Source organism: Geotrypetes seraphini, chromosome 6 (assembly GCF_902459505.1).
Source record: "Geotrypetes seraphini chromosome 6, aGeoSer1.1, whole genome shotgun sequence".
Classification (NCBI taxonomy): Eukaryota; Metazoa; Chordata; class Amphibia; order Gymnophiona; family Dermophiidae; genus Geotrypetes; species Geotrypetes seraphini.
In genome coordinates this window covers 127,355,703-127,374,965 of record NC_047089.1, presented here as the reverse complement: position 1 = coordinate 127,374,965, position 19,263 = coordinate 127,355,703, and the positions used below count along the sequence as shown (strand labels likewise).

General features: G+C 43.0%; 1 protein-coding gene across 4 annotated transcripts in view; it reads left to right on the top strand.

The window, feature by feature from the left end:
• Window positions 1-19,263, top strand: part of CLYBL (citramalyl-CoA lyase) — a 623,747-nt gene that overhangs the window by 509,053 nt on the left and 95,431 nt on the right. For all 4 annotated transcript variants that reach the window (XM_033949754.1, XM_033949753.1, XM_033949756.1 and 1 more), the window contains exon 5: window positions 8,325-8,418. In XM_033949754.1, coding sequence (XP_033805645.1) covers window positions 8,325-8,418 — 94 coding nt within the window. The remainder of the gene's footprint in view (window positions 1-8,324; window positions 8,419-19,263) is intronic.

Sequence of the window (19,263 nt, the reverse complement as noted above, 5' to 3'; positions counted from 1 at the left end):
GTACCTAGGGTATGTGGCACCCGGGGCCCATCATTTTTTGACCCCCCCCCCCCATGTAAAAAAAATTTTTTTTTTATTTTTTTTTGCAATAACCATGAAATGGAATAAATGGTCAGAATAGAAACAGGCAGTGAAAATTTTCTTTTATTGAACCTCATATATGTAACCATTATTCCAAACATAACATAACATAAATTATGTCTAAATTGTCATGACATTAGAAGTACATATGGAGTAGTTGCAGGTGATGCTTGGGACAGTTCTGATTGTGTTAGTTCGGTTTTATGTGTTTTTTGAATAGAAGGGTTTTTATTTCTTTTTGAAGGTTTTGCAGTCTGTGGTTGATATCAATTGGTTGTAGAGTTGGGGGTCGAGTGTTGCAGCTCGAATGGCTAGGAGGTTGTCGAACAGTTTTTTTCTTTTGACGTTTTTGGTTGGAGGGTGTGTGAATGGTGCACAAGTTCTCCTATGTCTGTTTGAAGTGGATTGAATTATTTAGCTGAAGAAATTAGTTACCCCCCCCATTCCACACACATTAATTCTCTTCCATTTTTGTTCCCATTATAAAAAACACTGATAAGTTCCCAGAAAAAAAATACATTAAAATAAGAACTGAAAACAAAGGCCCCTACAGATGAGAACATAACATAAGAATAGCCTAACTGGGTCAGACCAATGGTCCATCATGCCCAGTAGCCCATTCTCATGGTAGCCAATCCAGGACACTAATACCTGGTCAAAACCCAAAGAGTAGCAACATTCCATGCTACCGATCCAGGGCAAGCAGACACTTCCCCCATGTCTTAATAACAGATTATGGACTTTTCCTCCAGGAATTTGTCCAAATCTTTCTTAAAACCAGCTACACTATCTGCTTTTACCATAACTTCTGGCCACTTCATTTTTAAGTTTAGATCTTTCCTTTCAAACAGAGACCTTGCTAGATGTCAAATACAGCACAAGGTAACTTCACATGGACTTAGCTGTGCAGGAAATGTGAATCTCCTCATACACCCACCATATAGTGCAAAAATGTGCAAAGGTCTGTTTTTTTCTTTCGATCACTACATAGCCTAATGCCACACAAGCAGCGCTGTTACAAACATATTCTGTAGGTCAATGCTAAGGATAACAAAGTTTCCTTCCTTGGACCAGAAGGAGATAAACCACTGGAAGAGATCCCAAAACAACACCCAAAGACCCACTCAGTGTGTGAATCAGTTGAGTGGAGTGGACTAACTGGGGGGTGGAAATGGGCCCGGAGTTTGCTCAGCAGAATTTCCCAGACCACCTCTTCCTCTCAACACATTGACACGCTGCCACCATCACCACTAGGAACACCTCACTGGGTAGGCCAGCTATGCTATAAACTTTATAAAACACATTATTATATTTTCTTATAAAGCACATATTTTAACTGACCTCTCTGACATCCTCAGCCTTTCCATTCACAAAAATAGAAGGAAGAAAAGTTCCCATTTCCTGCTGTCTCATGTCCCCGGCCTATACAATATTTTTTTTCTGCAGACCCTTCAAAAGTCTGACCAAATCCTCGTTTCACTTGCATTATAAAGTACTGAGGATGCCATCTCTCCCCAATCCCAGGTCCTAAAGTCTAAGACAGTAGCGCAAACTAATGCTGCCAGATACAGGAAAAAAAAATTTTGATTCGATTCAGCCCTATTGAATTGGTTTTTCAATTCGATTTTCCTGCCCAGTTGGGTGATTTTTTTCAAAACTCCTGGTGGGTTTTATAGCTTTTTCACCCCCTTTGGCTTCTCCTAACCACACTGGCGCTGTGGTGTAAATAAAATAAAGAAACAAAAAGGACTTTTCCTCTTTCTGTTAAATCCTAGCTCACGTTTGCAGTCCAACACCAGCTCTGGCAGGATACACATTTCAAATCTGACATGTTATAATCACAAAACAGAAAATAAAATTAATTTTTCTACCTTTTGTTGTCTGGTTATATTTCAAATCTTGTTGGTCCAAGGCTCTGGTTTTCTTCTGATAACTTGCTTGCCAGGGTCTCCTTCTTTCTGCATGCTAACCATCCATCTGCCAACTCTGTCCTCCCTTTCCATTTCCCTTCCCTTCCCAGGAAGTCTGGTATCTTTCCTTTTTTTCATCTCCCTCCACAGATCCACCTTTTCTTAAATACCCTTTCATCCGACATCTCTCTCTCCTTCCCCACCATCCCAGAGTCCACCATCTCTCCGTTTCTTTTCCTAATTACCCTCCTATCCAGTATCTCTATCCCTCCTCCACACCATCCCTTGTGTCCAATTTCTCTCCCTTTCTGTTCCTTCCCTCCCTAAATCCCATGGTCCATCATCTCTCTCCCTCTCCTCTATTTTCAGACCCATTATTTCTTCCCCCCCCCCAAAGTTTGGCATATGCATGTCTCTTTGAACATCCCCTTCCCTCCGTGTACTTCTAAATCATGGTCCCCCCCCAAAGGCCTGTCCCCCCTTAAAGGTCTGCCTGTCCCACCTTGAAGGCCTGCACCCCCCTTGAAGGCCTGTCCCTTCCCCTTGTAGGCCTGTCCCCCCCTTGAAGGCCTGCCTGCCTGTCCCCCCCTTGAAGGTCTGCACCCCCCGAAGGCCTGCACCCCCCCGAAGGCCTGTCCCCCACTTGAAGGCCTGTCCCACCCCCTTGTAGCTTCTCCCCCCCTTGTAGGCCTGTCCCCCCCTTGAAGGCCTGCCTGCCTGCCTTTCCCCCCCTTGAAGGCCTGCCCCCCCTTGAAGGACTGCACCCCCCCCCCGAAGGCCTGCACTCCCTTGAAGGTCTGCACCCCCCCGAAGGCCTGTCCCCCCCTTGAAGGCCTGTCCCACCCCCTTATAGGCCTGTCCCCCCCCTTTTAGGCCTGTCCCCCCTTTAAGGCCTGCCTGCCTGCCTTTCCCCCCCTTGAAGGCCTGTCTCCCCCTTGAAGGCCTGCACCCCCCTTGAAGGCCTGCACCCCCCCTTGAAGGCCTGTCCCCCCCCCTTGTAGGCCTGTCCCCCCCCTTGTAGGCCTGTCCCCCCCCCTTGTAGGCCTGTCCCCCCCCTTGAAGGCCTGCCTGCCTTTCCCCCCTTGAAGGCCTGCACCCCCTTGAAGGTCTGCACCCCCCCAAAGGCCTACACCCCCCCCCGAAGGCCTGCACCCCCCTGAAGGCCTGCCTGTCCCCCTTGAAGGCCTGCACCCCTTGAAGGTCTGCACCCCCCCCCCCCGAAGGCCTGTCCCCCCTTGAAGGCCTGCCCGCCTGCCTGTCACCCCCCCCCCCTTGAACGCCTGCTTGCCTGCCCGCCCGCCCCACCCTGAAGGCCTGATGCCCCGACCCACCCCGAAGGACCGCTCGCCCCCCTGGCCTCCCCGCACCACCTATGAACAGCCGCAGCAGGATCGCGAAGTCAGCGTCAGCGATCCCTGCGCTGCTTCCTGCGCCACGGTCCCGCCCCTCCTCTGACGTCAGAGGAGGGGCGGGATCGCGGCGCAGGAAGCAGCGCAGGGATGCTGACGCTGACTTCGCGATCCTGCTGCGGGCTGCTTCACAGGGGGTGCAGGAAGGTCAGTGGGGCGAGCGGTCCTTCGGGGGTGGCGGGGGACTGAACGGCAAGGCCGGGAACACCCCCTTAGGGCTGGTACCCGGGGCGGCCCGCCCCCCCCCGCCCCCCCTAGGTACGCCACTGCAGACACTACACGAATCCTGAAAAAGGACAATGAGAGCACCCCGTCCGCTCAAACCCTAGCCAACTTTAAAAAAAAAAAAAAATCACAGACCTAAGAGCAACTCTACCTACACCCACAACCAATTCACTCCACTGCCTTGATCCCCACGATCAGAACTCCAGAGCAGACATGATCTAGGACCACTTCGAATTCCCAAACTGGCATCAGTTCCTAAGTTTATTCAATAAATACACCAAATCAAACTGCCTACTCGATGAATGTCCCCCTAAAATCATGACAAACTGCCTACTCAATGAATGTCCCCCTAAAATCATGACAGTTGTCCCACCAGATTTCAAAATGGAACTATTCGCTTGGCTAACAACTGCCCTTACAAACGGAACACTAAACAAGGATATGGGACACATACTGATTACACCTATCCCCAAAGATCAGAAAACCTCAACAGCACTGACATCCAATTACAGACCCATAGCAAGCATTCCCCTTTTCACTAAGCTACAGGAAGGATTGATTAACCTATAACTAGCAAACTACCTAGACAAATTTGACATCCTTAGTGAACACCAATCAGGTTTCAGGAAAGGATACAGCACAGAAACTGTCATAGCTTCCATACTAAACCACCTCTATGATCTTTTCAGCAAAGGCAAAAGTGCACTGATTCTACAACTAGACCTTAGCAGTGCGTTTGACCTAATAGACCACGAAATCATGCCACTGTGCCTTGATGCAATGGGAATCTCGGGAAAGGTAAAGAAATGGTTCCAAGAATTCCTAACAAACAGATCCTACCGAGTAACCAGCAATGGAAATCACTCCAACCCATGGAAAAGACAGTCGGGGGTACCCCAGGGCTCCCCTCTATCGCCCACTTTGTTCAACATCTACATCGCATCCTTAGGTCACCTACTACAAAAATTAAACTTAAAGCACTACTTATACGTAGACGATATATCCATCCTAATCCCCTTAAATGACATCACAAATGAAATTATAGATAACCTCTCACACACAATGAAAGAAATCGAAAAATGGACCACCAACTTCAAACTGAAATTAAACACTGAGAAAACAAAAGCCTTTTTGGCAAGCCCCAATGACAAAATAATGAGAACATCGTTAAAAATAAATGACCACGAATATCCAATATCCAAAACCATAAAAATACTGGGTATCACACTAGATACATACTTAACCATGGCTGACCACACAAACTTACTGGTGAAGAAATGCTTTTACACACTGTGGAAGCTAAGAACTGTTAAAAAATATTTTGACACAACATCCTTTAGGTTACTGGTGCAGTCGCTGATCCTATCCATCCTGGACTACTGCAACATTGTCTACCTGGGTATCCCACAAAAAAACAGTAAAAAAATTGAGATTAGTGCAGAACACTGCAGTTCGATGGATCTTTGGACTGAGAAAAAAAGACCACATTAGTCCCTAGTACAAAAAATTGCACTAGCTGCCAATGGAAGCGCAAATACTGTTCAAATTTGCATGTATCTGTTTCAAACAAGTCTTGGGACTAGCACCTTCCTATCTGCAAACACACTTCACTCTACACAACCCCACACGAACAACCAGAAACAAAAACATCTTCGCATACCCAAAGATCACAGGCTGCAAATACAAATCCTTCTTCGACAGAACCTTCATGTTCCAAGCAAACAGACAGCAATCCTGGCTGGGAAACTACATAAATAAAACCAGACAAACCTACAATGCATTCCGAAAATCAATTAAAACCACTCTATTTGACAAATTCATTACCTAAACAGATGACCTTCTCTCACTATGTTATTTCTCCGCTGCAAACCTGAATGTAACCTCTCATGTAACTCCAATCCCTCATGTATTCTTTCCCCACGTAACCCCAATTTCTTATGTAACATTTCTCTTCATGCATTCTGTCCAGCCTTCTTTCGATGTGAACCGCCTAGAAGTCGTTTAACTATGGCGGTATAGAAAAATAAAGTTGTTATTATTATTATTATTATTGGTGGAGAATGCTATCAAATTACTGATTTGGTGGCATATGACTCCAGTTTTGTTGGGAAAGTTTACTAACCAGAGGGATGCTTGTTGTTGGAGAAGATGTGGGGGCATGGGCACCTTTGTGCATATGTGGTGGGGGTGCCCTCTTCTACAAACATTCTGGTCCCAAGTGTTTGAATATGTGGGAGAAGTTTTGCATGCTCAAATTCCTGTCCTTATGAATATTGCATTGCTGAGGGGCATTGAGGATAGATATGTAGATTGTGACAAACCTAGTACCCGTACTAGTTTTGCACCTAACAGGATCCTGTGCAGAAGAGCTGACCAGATTAATTCTGGTGACCAACTTGAGGCTGATCTCCCTTGCCCATATGATCAAAGCAGTGGTGATCTGGATCAGGGGCAGGCAGACTTGCAACATGGGCATCCGGTCCATACTAGTGCTGCCCGATTCACGATTCGAATTGAATCGATTCAAATCGAATCGGCTCGTTTTTGCTAAAAATCGGACTCACCGATTCAGCTGCAAGACGATTTTCATGCCGCCGGCCGCTGGACTCTATCCATCTAATGTAACTTCCGGTTTTGCGAAACCGGAAGTTACATCAGAAGAAACGAAAGTAGTGGGAGAGTCAATCGACAAGCGAGCGGACCTCATGCAGCAAACCTCGGCAGCAGCAAATACTATTTTTGGCTGGCTTTCCCTGCATTTCTCCTCTCTGCCCCGCGATTTAATATCCAGTCCAGTAAGTAAATGAATCGGAATGGGGGCTGGTGAGTCTTAGGGGCTGGGGATGGAAGCTGAAATCGGCAGGGGAGCTGTGGATGGAAACTGAGAATCGGAATGGGGCTTGTGAGTCATGGGGCCTGGGGATGGAAGCTGAAATCGGTAGGGTGGCTGGTGAGTCTTGGGGGCTGGGGATGGAAGCTGAAAGGGATTGGCTGTGGGCTGATTAAAGGCAGGCTGAAGCAAGCAGTAGGAGGAGGAAAGAGTGACCAGGCTGAGTCACTCCAGCAGCCCAGAGCAGAGCAAGAACCTTGGAACAAGGAAGCAGTGACTGAGGTCTCAGATTGGCCTATGCATGAGGGGGAGGAAAGCCTTCCCACTTCTACCTGCCAGTTTCCAGAGTGGGTGGAAGGAATGGAAGTGCAGGAAGCTGGATCCATTACAGAGAGTTAGGCACAGCCCATGGACATCAATTAATAGTGAGTAGCTGGAAAAGCAGCCAGTGGGGTTTTTTTTCTCACTGAGCAGGGAATGCTTTATGTTCTGCTCCTTGTCATGGAAGCTAAACTTTAGGTTAACTGAGGAGGTTACTTACCTGAGGGATTTACTGCTGTGACTATGTGAAGTTTGGGCTAAAGTATATTGAAATGCATGAATGCTCTGTAGTTCTAAACCTCCCTGTGTGTGCCGTGGCAGGGAGGGTAATTGCGGAATCTCTCTCTCAGCTGTGCTGCCTACTAAGAAATAACTGAAGCACTCAGCAGCCTTGGAAAACGGTCTTGTTGTTAGCTGCCCAAGAAGAACATGAACTGCCTGTTGTGATAAGGTATGATTGGACTTTATATATCCATATATCTGCTATGGAAATCTCCTGCATGTCTCAGACCACTGCTATAAGAGAAAAGTTTTGGTTTTGCTGAAATATAAGCCTAGTCTCTTTACTGAGCCAGAGTGAATGGGCTCAGTTGGGACAGATCTGTTTAGGTGTTCTTTTGAACCTTTAATCTTTATTTTTTTCTTCATTTTTGAAAACTGGATTTTTGTGGAGTGCTGCATGCGTGGCTTGTATACTTTATTCTTTTACCATCAAGGTCGGAATAAAACTATTATTACGTTTTGGAAGAATTCTGAATTTGTGTTTTGTTGAGTGATTGCAGCCAATACCCTCTTCTCCCAGGCCTAGGTGGTTGCCTAGGGCCCAGTCAAAGACCTTGAAGATACCCCTGGTGATAGGGGACACGCCAGAGCATAGATTTTGTTATGAGACCACTCCGCTCAGAGGAGTGCTTGTGACAAGTTGCTGGTGATAAATTTGTGATGCTGGTGTTCACTGCTGCATGAATGATGGTATTATGTCATGTACATCATCCACAGATACCTACTTTAGGGGAGGTACGATCACAGTTGGGGTGTGTGTGTGAACGATACAGATTGACTGCCCTAATGTCAAACAGCTGGCATTCCTTTGAAAGATTTGGGCTCTGTATTTGCAATATGAATGTACTCATACTTCTGGTTGAGTTTACTGGTTGCTGTGTCGTGCTTCATCACGCTCTCCACCCAAACTACCCTGTAGGAACACCTTTGGTTAGATTATGTAATAGATTCTATATTTTGGTATACCTCCATACTATTGTATAATAGCCATTTGTCACATTTTAAAAAACATGCTTTACCTATGGAAAATACTTTATAAAATTACTTCCTTTGTATATTGCTAAACTTTGCTAAGATTTTTGTTAAACTTAGTTTTTATATTTGGATATTTTTTGTGAGTAGGGGGGGGGGTTAGAAATCAATAGGAATCAATAGCTTGATTGATTATTTAAAAAGTAAATAGCTTGATTGATTATTTAAATAAAACTTGATCTTAGCATTATTTGACCACTTGAGCTATAATCAACTTTGTTTATTGCTTTGAAGGGAGTTTGTGAAGAAACCTTGAATAGAGGGCCCCAGGTTGGTCTTCGTCTGGATGGAGTAGTCTTTGGAGCAGAGGACTTCCGAGCCAACATAGGTTGTTTCTTTTTCTGGTATTTTTCCTGGATATGTAGATCTATGTTTAAACTCTTCAACTGTTTAGTATGTGATATCCATAATATCAGTGTTATACTTGCATCTCTCCATATGTATTAATGATGATATATCTTTCTTTCTTGACTTTTTAATATACAGGGTGCCCACAAAACACTCCTTGATTTCAAATTGTTACAAAATCAAAACTTATAAGAATATGTTTATAAATACCCTATTTCCCCAAAAATAAGACCTACTCTGAAAATAAGCCCTAGCAGAATTTTCGGGGTAGGTCATAATATAAGCCCTACTCCCAAATTAAACCCTAGTTCCAGGATTTGCTGGCAATTTCCCTTCCTTCCCTCCCATCCTTTGTGCAGTAGGACCCTTGAGAGAGCACCCTCTCCTCCCCCGAGCACCCGCACCCACCATGCAGCCAAATCCCCATCCTTCTCTTCCTCCTATGGTCATGAGCCCTATTTACCTCCCTAAGCAGCGCCGGGCTGGCAGCACTCTAACAGGTTGCTTTGGCTTTGTCTGCCCGTGAATTCAATCTGCCGCATTACTGATGATGCAATCAGTAACGCGGCAGAGTTCACGGGCAGACAAGGTCGAAGCAGCCTGTTAGAGTGCTGCCAGCCTGATGCTGCTTATTGAGGTAGAACTTGGGCACAACAATAGTTCCACTTCAGGACCTTGCCACAAAGAAAGGCATAACAAAGATGTGATCAACATCAAGTTTGATTGAATCACCAGACTTCAAATACCTGAGACACTACTTAACGTGACGTCAGAGGGAACGCTTCTGATGCAGCCACGGATTGCATGAGGAGCTGACACCCGCGGCTTTGAGCAGGGATGCTGGCCAGAAGCTGAACAACCGCCGGACACAGTTTACAGTTTACTGCCGCTGCTGCTAGTTAAGGAAAACACCAGCGGCAGAATAGGGAGGGTGGCCAGCTTTGCACCCTCTTGGGGCATGCACCTGGGGCGGATTTCCCCCCCCCCCCCCGCCCTTGGTACACCACTGGGCCCTGGTATCAATCCCTGAGGCATGCCACTGTTCATATGTCTTTCCTCCAAACAAATTCCATTTACCACTACACTCTGTCTTCTGTCAGTTAACCAATTTCTAATCCAGGTAATCACTTTGGGTCCTAACTTTAGCCTGCTATGAGGAACTTTAGCCTGCTATGAGGAACCATTTCAAAGGCTTTGCTGAAATCCAAGTAGACTACAATTAGTGCACATCCTCTATCCCAGTGATTGTCAACCCGGTCCTGAGGAACCCCAACCAGTTGGGTTTTCAGGATATCCGTAATGAATATTCATAAAGCCTAAGCTTGGGGGTTTTATATTTAATTAAATACTGTATTACTCAAACTTTAAAAAACAGCTATTAAACATTCAATACAAACTAGTACTATTTTAATTAATTCAATTGTTTTAATATTATCTACCATAGTTCATTTCATATGCATTGCATAATACTTTCATAAGTTATCAATTAATTTATAAATATCACAATAATGGGGGACAAGATGGCGGCGATGGCGGTGGTATGAGAGGACACTAAGCCTAGTGTTAGATACTGCCAAGAAAATCAAAATGGTTAAGAGGAAGGGGAAGCCTCGATCGTTCCCGGTTGATTCAGCACCCTCCCCGGTATCGGGACAACAGAAGCTGGATAGATTCCTCCTACCTTTAGTATCAGAGAATTCTTGGGGCAGTGGTGAGCAACTAACAGGGGATTTCACCCTCAGCATGAGTAGAACCATGCTGAGCTCCGAGAACCGTGAGATTCCACCTCAACCCGGAAGTAAATTGGAGGAGTCGATGGGAAGCCCCGCAGATACCCAAGAGGTTGCTGTCGGAGGCCTCCTAGCTGGTATGTCAACTTCACTAATCCTTGCCATGGTGGAACAACCAGCCGGGGAGAGCAGTGAAGGAACAGCAGGAGGACAGCCTGTGGGTGAGCTCCCGAGGCTAGGACCTACTGTATCCGGAACTAAAGAGGCTGGTAAGGAGACCCCCATGAAGTTGAAGAGACGAACAACAGAAAAAGTCACGTTGGAGGAGGTATGGGAATCTGTTACTAATCTAGAGGTTAAATTGACTCAACGTTTAGATAAACTGTTTCAACTTCCAGAGGTGGTACAATCCCATATTAAGCAAACAGGGGACTTTGCTACTAAAGTGGACTCCCAAGTCAAGGAATTTGAAAAGGTTATAGAAGGAGTGAAAAAAGTTCAAACCACTTTGGTCAAGGACAATTTGAACATTCATCAGAGATTGGAAAATTATGAAAGGCGTTTGAAGTTGAGATTTTTAAAATTTTCCTCAATCTCCTCTTCTACAACCAACAGAAATGCTTAAAAAAATTTTTGAGAGCGGTATTACAAATACCTGCTGAATCTATGCCTCTGATTACTAAAGCTTACTATATCAATGTGGGTAGTCCACTGAAAAAACCTATCTTAGCTCAAAACCAAGAAGCTGGTTTTGATCTTACTAGCTTCTTGGAAAAGTCTGAGAAAATATTGAATAAAGCTACCCTTATTGCTACATTTGCATTAGAATACGATAGGAACTGGATACTACGAATGTATTTTAGATTTAAGGATGTAAAATTTCTGGGCAACTCCGTTCTGATTTTTCCTGACCTTTGTAGGTCCACTTAACAGAGAAAGGCTTTTATGGCTTTAAAACCTCTGGTATTGGACCTCAAAGAGTCTTTTTTCCTTCAATTTCCATGTAAATGTATTGTTAAAATGGAAGAGAAAACTTTTGCTTTCTTTGACCCTTTATATCTACATAATTTTTTGGAATCAAGGAAACCTCTAGTTCCAATAGCAGTTTCCACATCCTCTAATGTGAATGAAGCAGAAACATAGATAGTTAATGTGCTAACCCGCCAATTATACAACAAGCTTTTTCATTATTAATTTACTTTATTTCCCTGGTTTTTTTTTCTACATCATGCTTCCCCTCTTTGGTTTTCTTATATTGATGAGGTGTAATTAGAATAGCATTAAATTTACTCTGATGTTTTTCCTAGTAGGATAAGGAATTTACTTTAATAATAATAATAATAACAGCTTATATACCGCAATACCGTGAAGTATTGCATTGTGATTCTATTTTCATGTCAAGATTTATGCTTGTAAAATTTGAATAAATAAAAAAAAATAAAATATCACAATAATTTAGTTAGTGAACCTAATTCCCATCAACTCACATTCACTATTCAACATTCACACACATACTACAGTCATTGTGAATACTTTTATCCAAGAATGATCTTAATTCATCAGTCCATAATCATCAGATCAGAGAGGCTTGAAACCGGAAGTTGCACAGTAGTCTAACACATGAAAATCACACATTTTTGAATACATCCAGCTGGCCCCTCTGCCTTCACAATGATCCTGTTCTTCAATTTGCAAAGCATTCAGCTCAACACAAGGCTATGTTTCACCGCATGGCGTCTTCAGAAACTGTATTTGCAAGGCTCACCAACTACAAAACATCACCTACAATGCAAAGTAATTCACATGCATTCCCTTTCATTCATACCACAACACCAACATAACCATTAAAAAACTAAGCATGATCCAGGGTTTGGCACAAGCTGGGATCAGCTGACAAACAGGAAACACATTGTCCACCAGGAGATTCAAAATGCATGACCTCGCTTCCTCTCTATCACCCTTATATCCATTTTTTGGACTTAGAACTGACATAAGAGCAGGGCAGTTTATCACCTCAATTTTTCATAATGAGACTGACCGGAACACTGTCCTTCATTATAATAACTATCACCCTCAGGGGTTGAAAGTCAGCGTTCTGGTCAGGCAGTTTTTGTGATTAAAAAGATTGTGTACTGAAAGGACAGAGTTCTGCAGATAGGCGGATGAAATGAGTGTAAGATTTGCTCAGCGGGGGTGACCCCACAAAGTGATTCATAGAGCTCATAAGAGGGCTATGAATGCTGATAGGAGATGGTTATTGACGCGAAAGGATCAGAAGTGGCATGCTCAGCCGGTCACATGTGTTGCCACATTCTTATCAGGCACAGGAGATCAGGAAAAGTATACGGAAGCTATGGCTGCTTCTTCATATTCACCCCCGACTTGTGGAATGTCCAGATTTGCCTGAAGAATGCACATTGGCTTCTAATTTCACATAGGATTACGTACAAGATAGCTTTACTAACCTTCAAAACATGATTCTTCAAAGCACCTATTTTTTTAGATAGATTTCTCATTCCCTATGCCCCTTCACGAACGCTAAGATCAAATGAGCAACACCTTTTGTCCGTTCCTTCGTTGAGAGTTATTAACATGCGGCGCTCTAATATCTTCTCCATCACAGCCCCACAACTTTGGAATTCCTTACCAGCTTACCTGAGAGAAGAAACATTCTTAGATTTAAAGGAAGCCTAAAAAGTTTCTTATTTAAAGACGCTTCCTAAGCCTAAGGCCCTTTTAAAGGATTTCTTTGCATTTTTATCCTTTCCTAATCTCTAGATCATCTTAATTAATATTATTTTTTGCCCCTGTGTGATAATCCCTCCTGGTGTTTTCACCTTCCATGTTCTTCTGTCCTGTAACTACTGTAGATCTTTCCCCTGTTTACCTTGATCTGTGTGTTTGTCCATGTTGTGTTTTTGTGTTCAATTATGCTGCATGTATTAGCCCCAATTTTAAGTTATTGTATATCACTTAGAAATCTGATAAGTGATCAAATCAAATTTTTAATAAACTTGATCCATAATGCTTCCTCCAATCCCCAGGACTCTTGTATTTCAGCTGCTTTAATATTGTTTTTCATATATAGTGCTACTCCTCCACCCTTTTGGCCATCTCTGTCTTTTCTGAAAAGGCTATATCCTGGTATGGTTACATCCCATTCATGGGAATCATTGAACCATGTCTCTGTGATAGCAACAATATCCAAGTAGGCTTCTATCATCAGTGCTTGCAGATCCTGAACTTATTAGCATTTGTGCTCATTGATTTCCAGCAACATTTTATCTTCTGTATAGTGTTTTGCCTACTTTCCACTTCCTCTTTGGTGATGATGGTAATAGCATTATTTATTTATTTAATTCATTTATATTCCACTCCATCAAAACATTTCTAGGCACATTCCATCTCAACATACACAATTTAAAACAGTAAAATCTTATTTAAAGTCAATAGTCAACATCACTATCCTATATAATAAAACCCTAGACGCGCCTTCGAACTCCTCCCTGCGTGTTCTGTTTTCCCTGATCCGTGAGATGTAAGTCTGTGGTGGCAGGAATGCGCATGCGCGAGTCCCCAGCCTTACAGCACCTAACTACACTCGCTGCAGGACTGGCAACCAGCGCTGAACTCCCTGCTCTCTCGCGGCAAAAAAATAGTAAGTTTTTCGCGATCTGAACTCTCCCATCCCTTCCCGATGTCTGATCGGCCCCCCCTTCCCTTCCTGCGATCCAGACTCCAAACCTGTCTGCAGCACTCTACACACGCTGCTTCGGGGCCTTCTACTGCCCTGATTTGTTCTGCTGTGTCTCTGATGATGTCATCAGGAACGTGCCAGAGTAAATCAGGACTGTAGAAGGCCATGAAGCAGCGTGTGTAAAGTGCTGCAGACGCTACTAGAGTCGGCAGGTTTGTCGGGACCACGGGAAGGGAAGGAGGGGGGAGGGGCAAGGGACTAAGGGAGCCGGACAGACTTCTAGCACCCGTTAATGTAATGGGCTAAAATACTAGTTATAAATATAAAATAAGCAGATCTTATAAAAAATCACCTTAAATCAAAAGAGTGTATAAAGAAACATACATAATTAGATGAATCAACAATTAAACACTTCTATAAACAGAAATGTTTTTAAAGAACTTTTAAAGCATTTCAAATTTTGCAAAGCCCTAATCTGCTCTGGAAGCTGATTCCAAAGTTCAAGTCCTTCCTGTATTCATCAAGATAGATCATATGGAAATAAGGAACATCCAGGACATTAGATCCAGCATTCTCACTGGTTGATGAATATGAAGTGAAGCTGCTAAAGCAGGGGACGATTTCCCAACTAATGCTTTAAATACAAAATTACAGTAATTTGGAACAAATACGGTATTCAATAGGTAAACAATCAAGCGATTTCAGAATGGAAGCAATATGTTCCCATCTAGAGCTTCCATTAATTACCCTAGCCACAGTATTAAGAGTAACCTGTAAAGATCTCAAATATTTCTTAAGTATATCAATAAGTAGAGAATTACAATAGTCGAAATGTGGTAAAATCAAGCTTTGTACTACAAGACAAAAATTGGCAGTCAGTACTGTTTTTAAAGATCTTTTACATTTTTGTGTATAAAGATCTTTTACATTTACTATTTTTAAAGATCTTAAACATTTTTGATGACATAAGAAATATGTCCCTTCATCTTGAGATGGGTCTAAAATAACCCCAAATGTCTTAAGAGTTGTTACAAAATGAAGCCCAACATCTCTAAAAGTAACCAAAATTGGAAAATGTGGAAGATTATAGCTACTTAACAATAGCAGTGACTGTTTTCTTACTCTTTGTGACTCTGTACAGCGCTGTGTGCGTCTGGTAGCGCTATAGAAATAATAATTAGTAGTAGTAGTAGTATCATTTTTGTCTTTTCCACATTTAGTTGTGATCAATTATAGTGAAGCCATTGGCATATCATGTCCAAAAACATATTCAAATATTTCAAAAGTTTCAGTGTAAACATGTCTAATTCTGAAGATGAACTGTATGTCATCTGCACAGATTCGGTATTCCATTCTCAAACTATTAAGTAAGACAGAGAGAGGCTTCAAAAAGATATTAAATAATATTACAGAAAGGGCCAAGCCCTGAGGTACTACTCTATGACTCATCATCATACATTCAGATTTATCCATCCTGTTAAATACAGAAAATTGACACAAACTCAGAAGGGTTGAAACCATTTATAAACTTTCCAGTAATCCCAATTGCATTCAATCTTTGCAGTAGAATTTCATGATTAATTGTGTCAAATGCTGATAACATGTCTAAAGACACCAAAATAAAACATTTTCCTGTATCATATCCTTTATCATATACGGAAATTAACAGTGTTTCAATATCATAATCATTCCTAAAAATAAATTGGTATTTAGCATTACCTTCCTCACTGCTTTTCTATTGCAAATGCAAGCAGTGTTTCACTTCTGGCTCACCACATAATTGTTTCCCACAGATTCACCTTCATAGGACCTCCAGGGATCCCTGAAGAAGACTTTTTGTCGAAACGCGGACTGTGTTGGGTCCTGTATCCCTAGCAGACTAGGTCCTTTAAGGCTTTTATGTGGATGATTTATTTTTATGTGAATGAAATTATTTTATGTGGATGATTTCAGTGTATTGGTTGTAATCTATCAGAGCTTACAGTTATCCATCTATTTCTGGGCTGTTTTATCCTCCGTAGCATTGGTGGTAAGTTGGCTACAGGCAATGCAGTTCTTGAATATCTTTTAATTGCAGCCAATTCTTGTCTGAGTCTGCTGATCACCTCCCTCATAGAAGAGAGTTGGAGACAGATGGTTTCTTTGCATCCAGCTTTTTATCAGTCAGAATGGAGATGTCCCAGGTAATCACACAATAGCACTGGGTTGCTGGCACTGCCTAACTTCAAATTTATCATTGGGAGGCCAGATTGTTTGGTCTCCAAGACTGGATAGGCAGGGACCATAACATCTTTGGTGCTATTTGAATCAACATAAATAGAGGAGTTGAGATTATGTACCTCTCTATTCATTCTACTCTCCTCTTCCTTGGTCAGGTTGGCATGCAGAACTGACATGAGATGTAAAAGGGAGTTCAATATCAATACAAAATACAAAGCAGTACTGACAGTCATTTTTAATCAAAAAAGCCTGATGTAACCACATTTCAGCATGTTTCTGTAAATTTGGCAATTTGTCTAGCGCCATAAATCAGATTGGAGGCTCTCTCTGTTCCTGAATGATATTTTCTGTTAGAGGACTATAGCTGATAGTTACATTAAATTAGATCCTTTGAAAGTCAATTATCATGACATTTGAATATTTGTTTATGCCCCTGAGGCAGGAATAAGCCAAAACCTGGCCACATCAAGCTCTGGATTTTGTATTGACATCCATCTCCTTTTTACATCTCTGCATCTTTTTTTTGAAACATGCTTTTATTGTTTGGCCTGATGCAGAATTGATATACAGAAACTGTCTCATATTAGGTCACACTTTGAAAGCCTGGAGAGCTGTTAGGAAATTTGCAATATTTTTCATTGACAGGTTCTTCCCTCTAGCTCCCACTCATCATAATCTTGAACTGTGCTCCTGCATTTTCCACCAGGATATCTGTCCATAGTAGGCTTGTGGTTTCATATTCTTGGCCACAAAATTGCTCAAGAACATAGGTTTCAGAGTAATGGATCTTCAAGAGATACTGAAAAAATGCAGGAGTTATAATATTGTGATAGAGAGGTTATGTTAAAAGGTGACGTAGCCCATGAGTATTCAAATACAAAAGAGAGAGAAAATTATTCCAAATTACCCCGTCAATTACCTGCATGCAGTTTGCAATCATAAATTTTTAAAAATGCACTTCGAATTATCTCTAAACAAATGTCAGAAGTCAAAGAAATAAGATAGAAGAGTCAGAATATATAACATCACATGAAGAGTTAAACATAAGAGGCATTATAGAGACCTGGTGGAAGGAGGACAATCAATGGGGCGACTAGTTTTTATTTTAACGCTGAAACCCTTATCTCAAAAGATATGTGCCTCCCCAGACATTCAGGGTATTTATGAGTATTTGTGTGATTGTGAGCAGCGTATGCATCTTTTTGCAGATGATGTATTGCTCTTTTTTTGGTTGCACAGATATGGATTTGGAGAACCTGACTGCACTGATAACATCCTTTGGTCTAAAGATTAACTATGATAAATCTAAATATCTGGGCAGGGGGGGGGGAGAAGCTTGAATATTGGATCTCTTTTGATGCTAGTGTCATGAGGTATCTTGATATACAGCTAGTACCAAACTTATGTACCATCTTAATATACACTGTCACCTGGAGAAAATTAAGGCACTTTGTGATCGATGGAAGGACCTTCCTCTTTCCTTGATAGGGAGATGTGTACTCTTTAAAATAGTGATGCTGTCAAAAATTCTTTATTCCCTTCATATGGCACCATGTATGGTTTTACAGAGGGAGGAGACACTATATAGTTGGGAGCTGCAGTCCTTTAGAGAAGTAAAATTCCTAGAATGAATTGACCTTGGTTAAGCCAAGGTTGGGAGGGGGGGGGGTTTGCACAGGATCACCTAATCACATGCATAATGTAGCAGTGCTAATAAATTGGATTCTTGAATTGGTATGCACCAACAGAGCATATTTCTATGCTTTCTGGGCAGTGCAATTTTGACTTTGCTCCATATGCCACAAAAGGGAGGGTTGGATAAAACATGTGGCCTACTGTGCTCCTTCATGTAATATGGACTCCTGTTAGATTAAACAAAATTAACGCAGAATATTCTCCTCTATGTTGGTCTTGTGGACAAAAAAAAAGGAACGCTAGATCATATGTTATTCTATTGTCCTATGGTTCATAACTTCTGGCAACACGTGTGGAATCGCATTCAAACATTATTACATACTAGTGTTTAAGTCCGTTACATTAACAGGTGCTAGAATAGATGACTGTCTATCTTTATTTCTTTCTGTCTCTCTCCCTACCCCTGTCTCTATCTTCCTTTCTTTCTGTCTCTCTCCCTCTCGCTGGCTATCTTTCTTTCTGTCTCTCTCTCTCCCTGCCCCGTCTACCTTTCTTTCTTTCTTTCTCTCTTCCTGCCCCATCTATCTTTTTTTCTTTCTTTCTGTCTCTCTCCCAATGTCTATTTGTCTTTCTTTCTGTCTCCCTGCCCAGACCCTCACTGAAGCTGCCTTCCATCTGTGCCAACTAAGGGATCCCTTGCCCTTTCCTCATCCAGCTGTGGCCAGCTGCCCGCACACACCTGCCCAGCTACACAATGGGCAAATGCATCCCGTCTCCCCTCCAGACCCTGTTCACTCACCCTTGGTGCTGGATCACTGCCTGATGCTGCTCTGCAGGAAGCTTGCGAACTGCTGGGCCATGGCGAGCTGAACCAAGCCTCAGCGTGCACTTCCACACTCCTCTGTGCTTTCACTTTCTCCGGGGGGGGGGGGGGGAGGTAGGGCTCCTTTAGCCCTCGCTCGCCGAAGTGGTAGTGGCCCACCCCATCTGTGTACTCTCGCACTCCTACCAGCCTATCTAGCTGGGGTCCGTTCACATTCCCGCTGTCTTCTAACTCGTTCCCTGGACCCTCTTCTGCAATTCCCGTCCTCTTCTGCTCTTCCCAGACTGCTGCCTCATCTTCAGCGCTGCCAGGAGCCCCTGAGGGATCGCTGCAGAGCCGTGATTAAACTTCCTGCCAGCCCTGGGATCACAACACCCCTCTTCAAGCTTCCACCCGGGGCAGTCTGCCCTCCCCCCCCTTGGTAGGCCCGGTCGTCACTGGATCCGGCCTCGCAGCATTGCCGAGGGAGGGCAATGGTGAAACCGCTGCAGGTAGAGTTCTACTTTACTACGCATGCGGAGGCACGGAGGTATGGAGATTGAAGTGCGCATGCGTGCTAAGTAGTGGTGCCTGATTCACGATTTGAATCGGTTCACCGATTCAAATCAGGTGAATCGATTCGAATCGGTTCGTTTTTGTTAAAAACTGGACTCACCAATTCAGCCGCAAGACGAGTTCAGGATATTTCACACCGCCAGTCACCGGACTCTTCCCATCTAA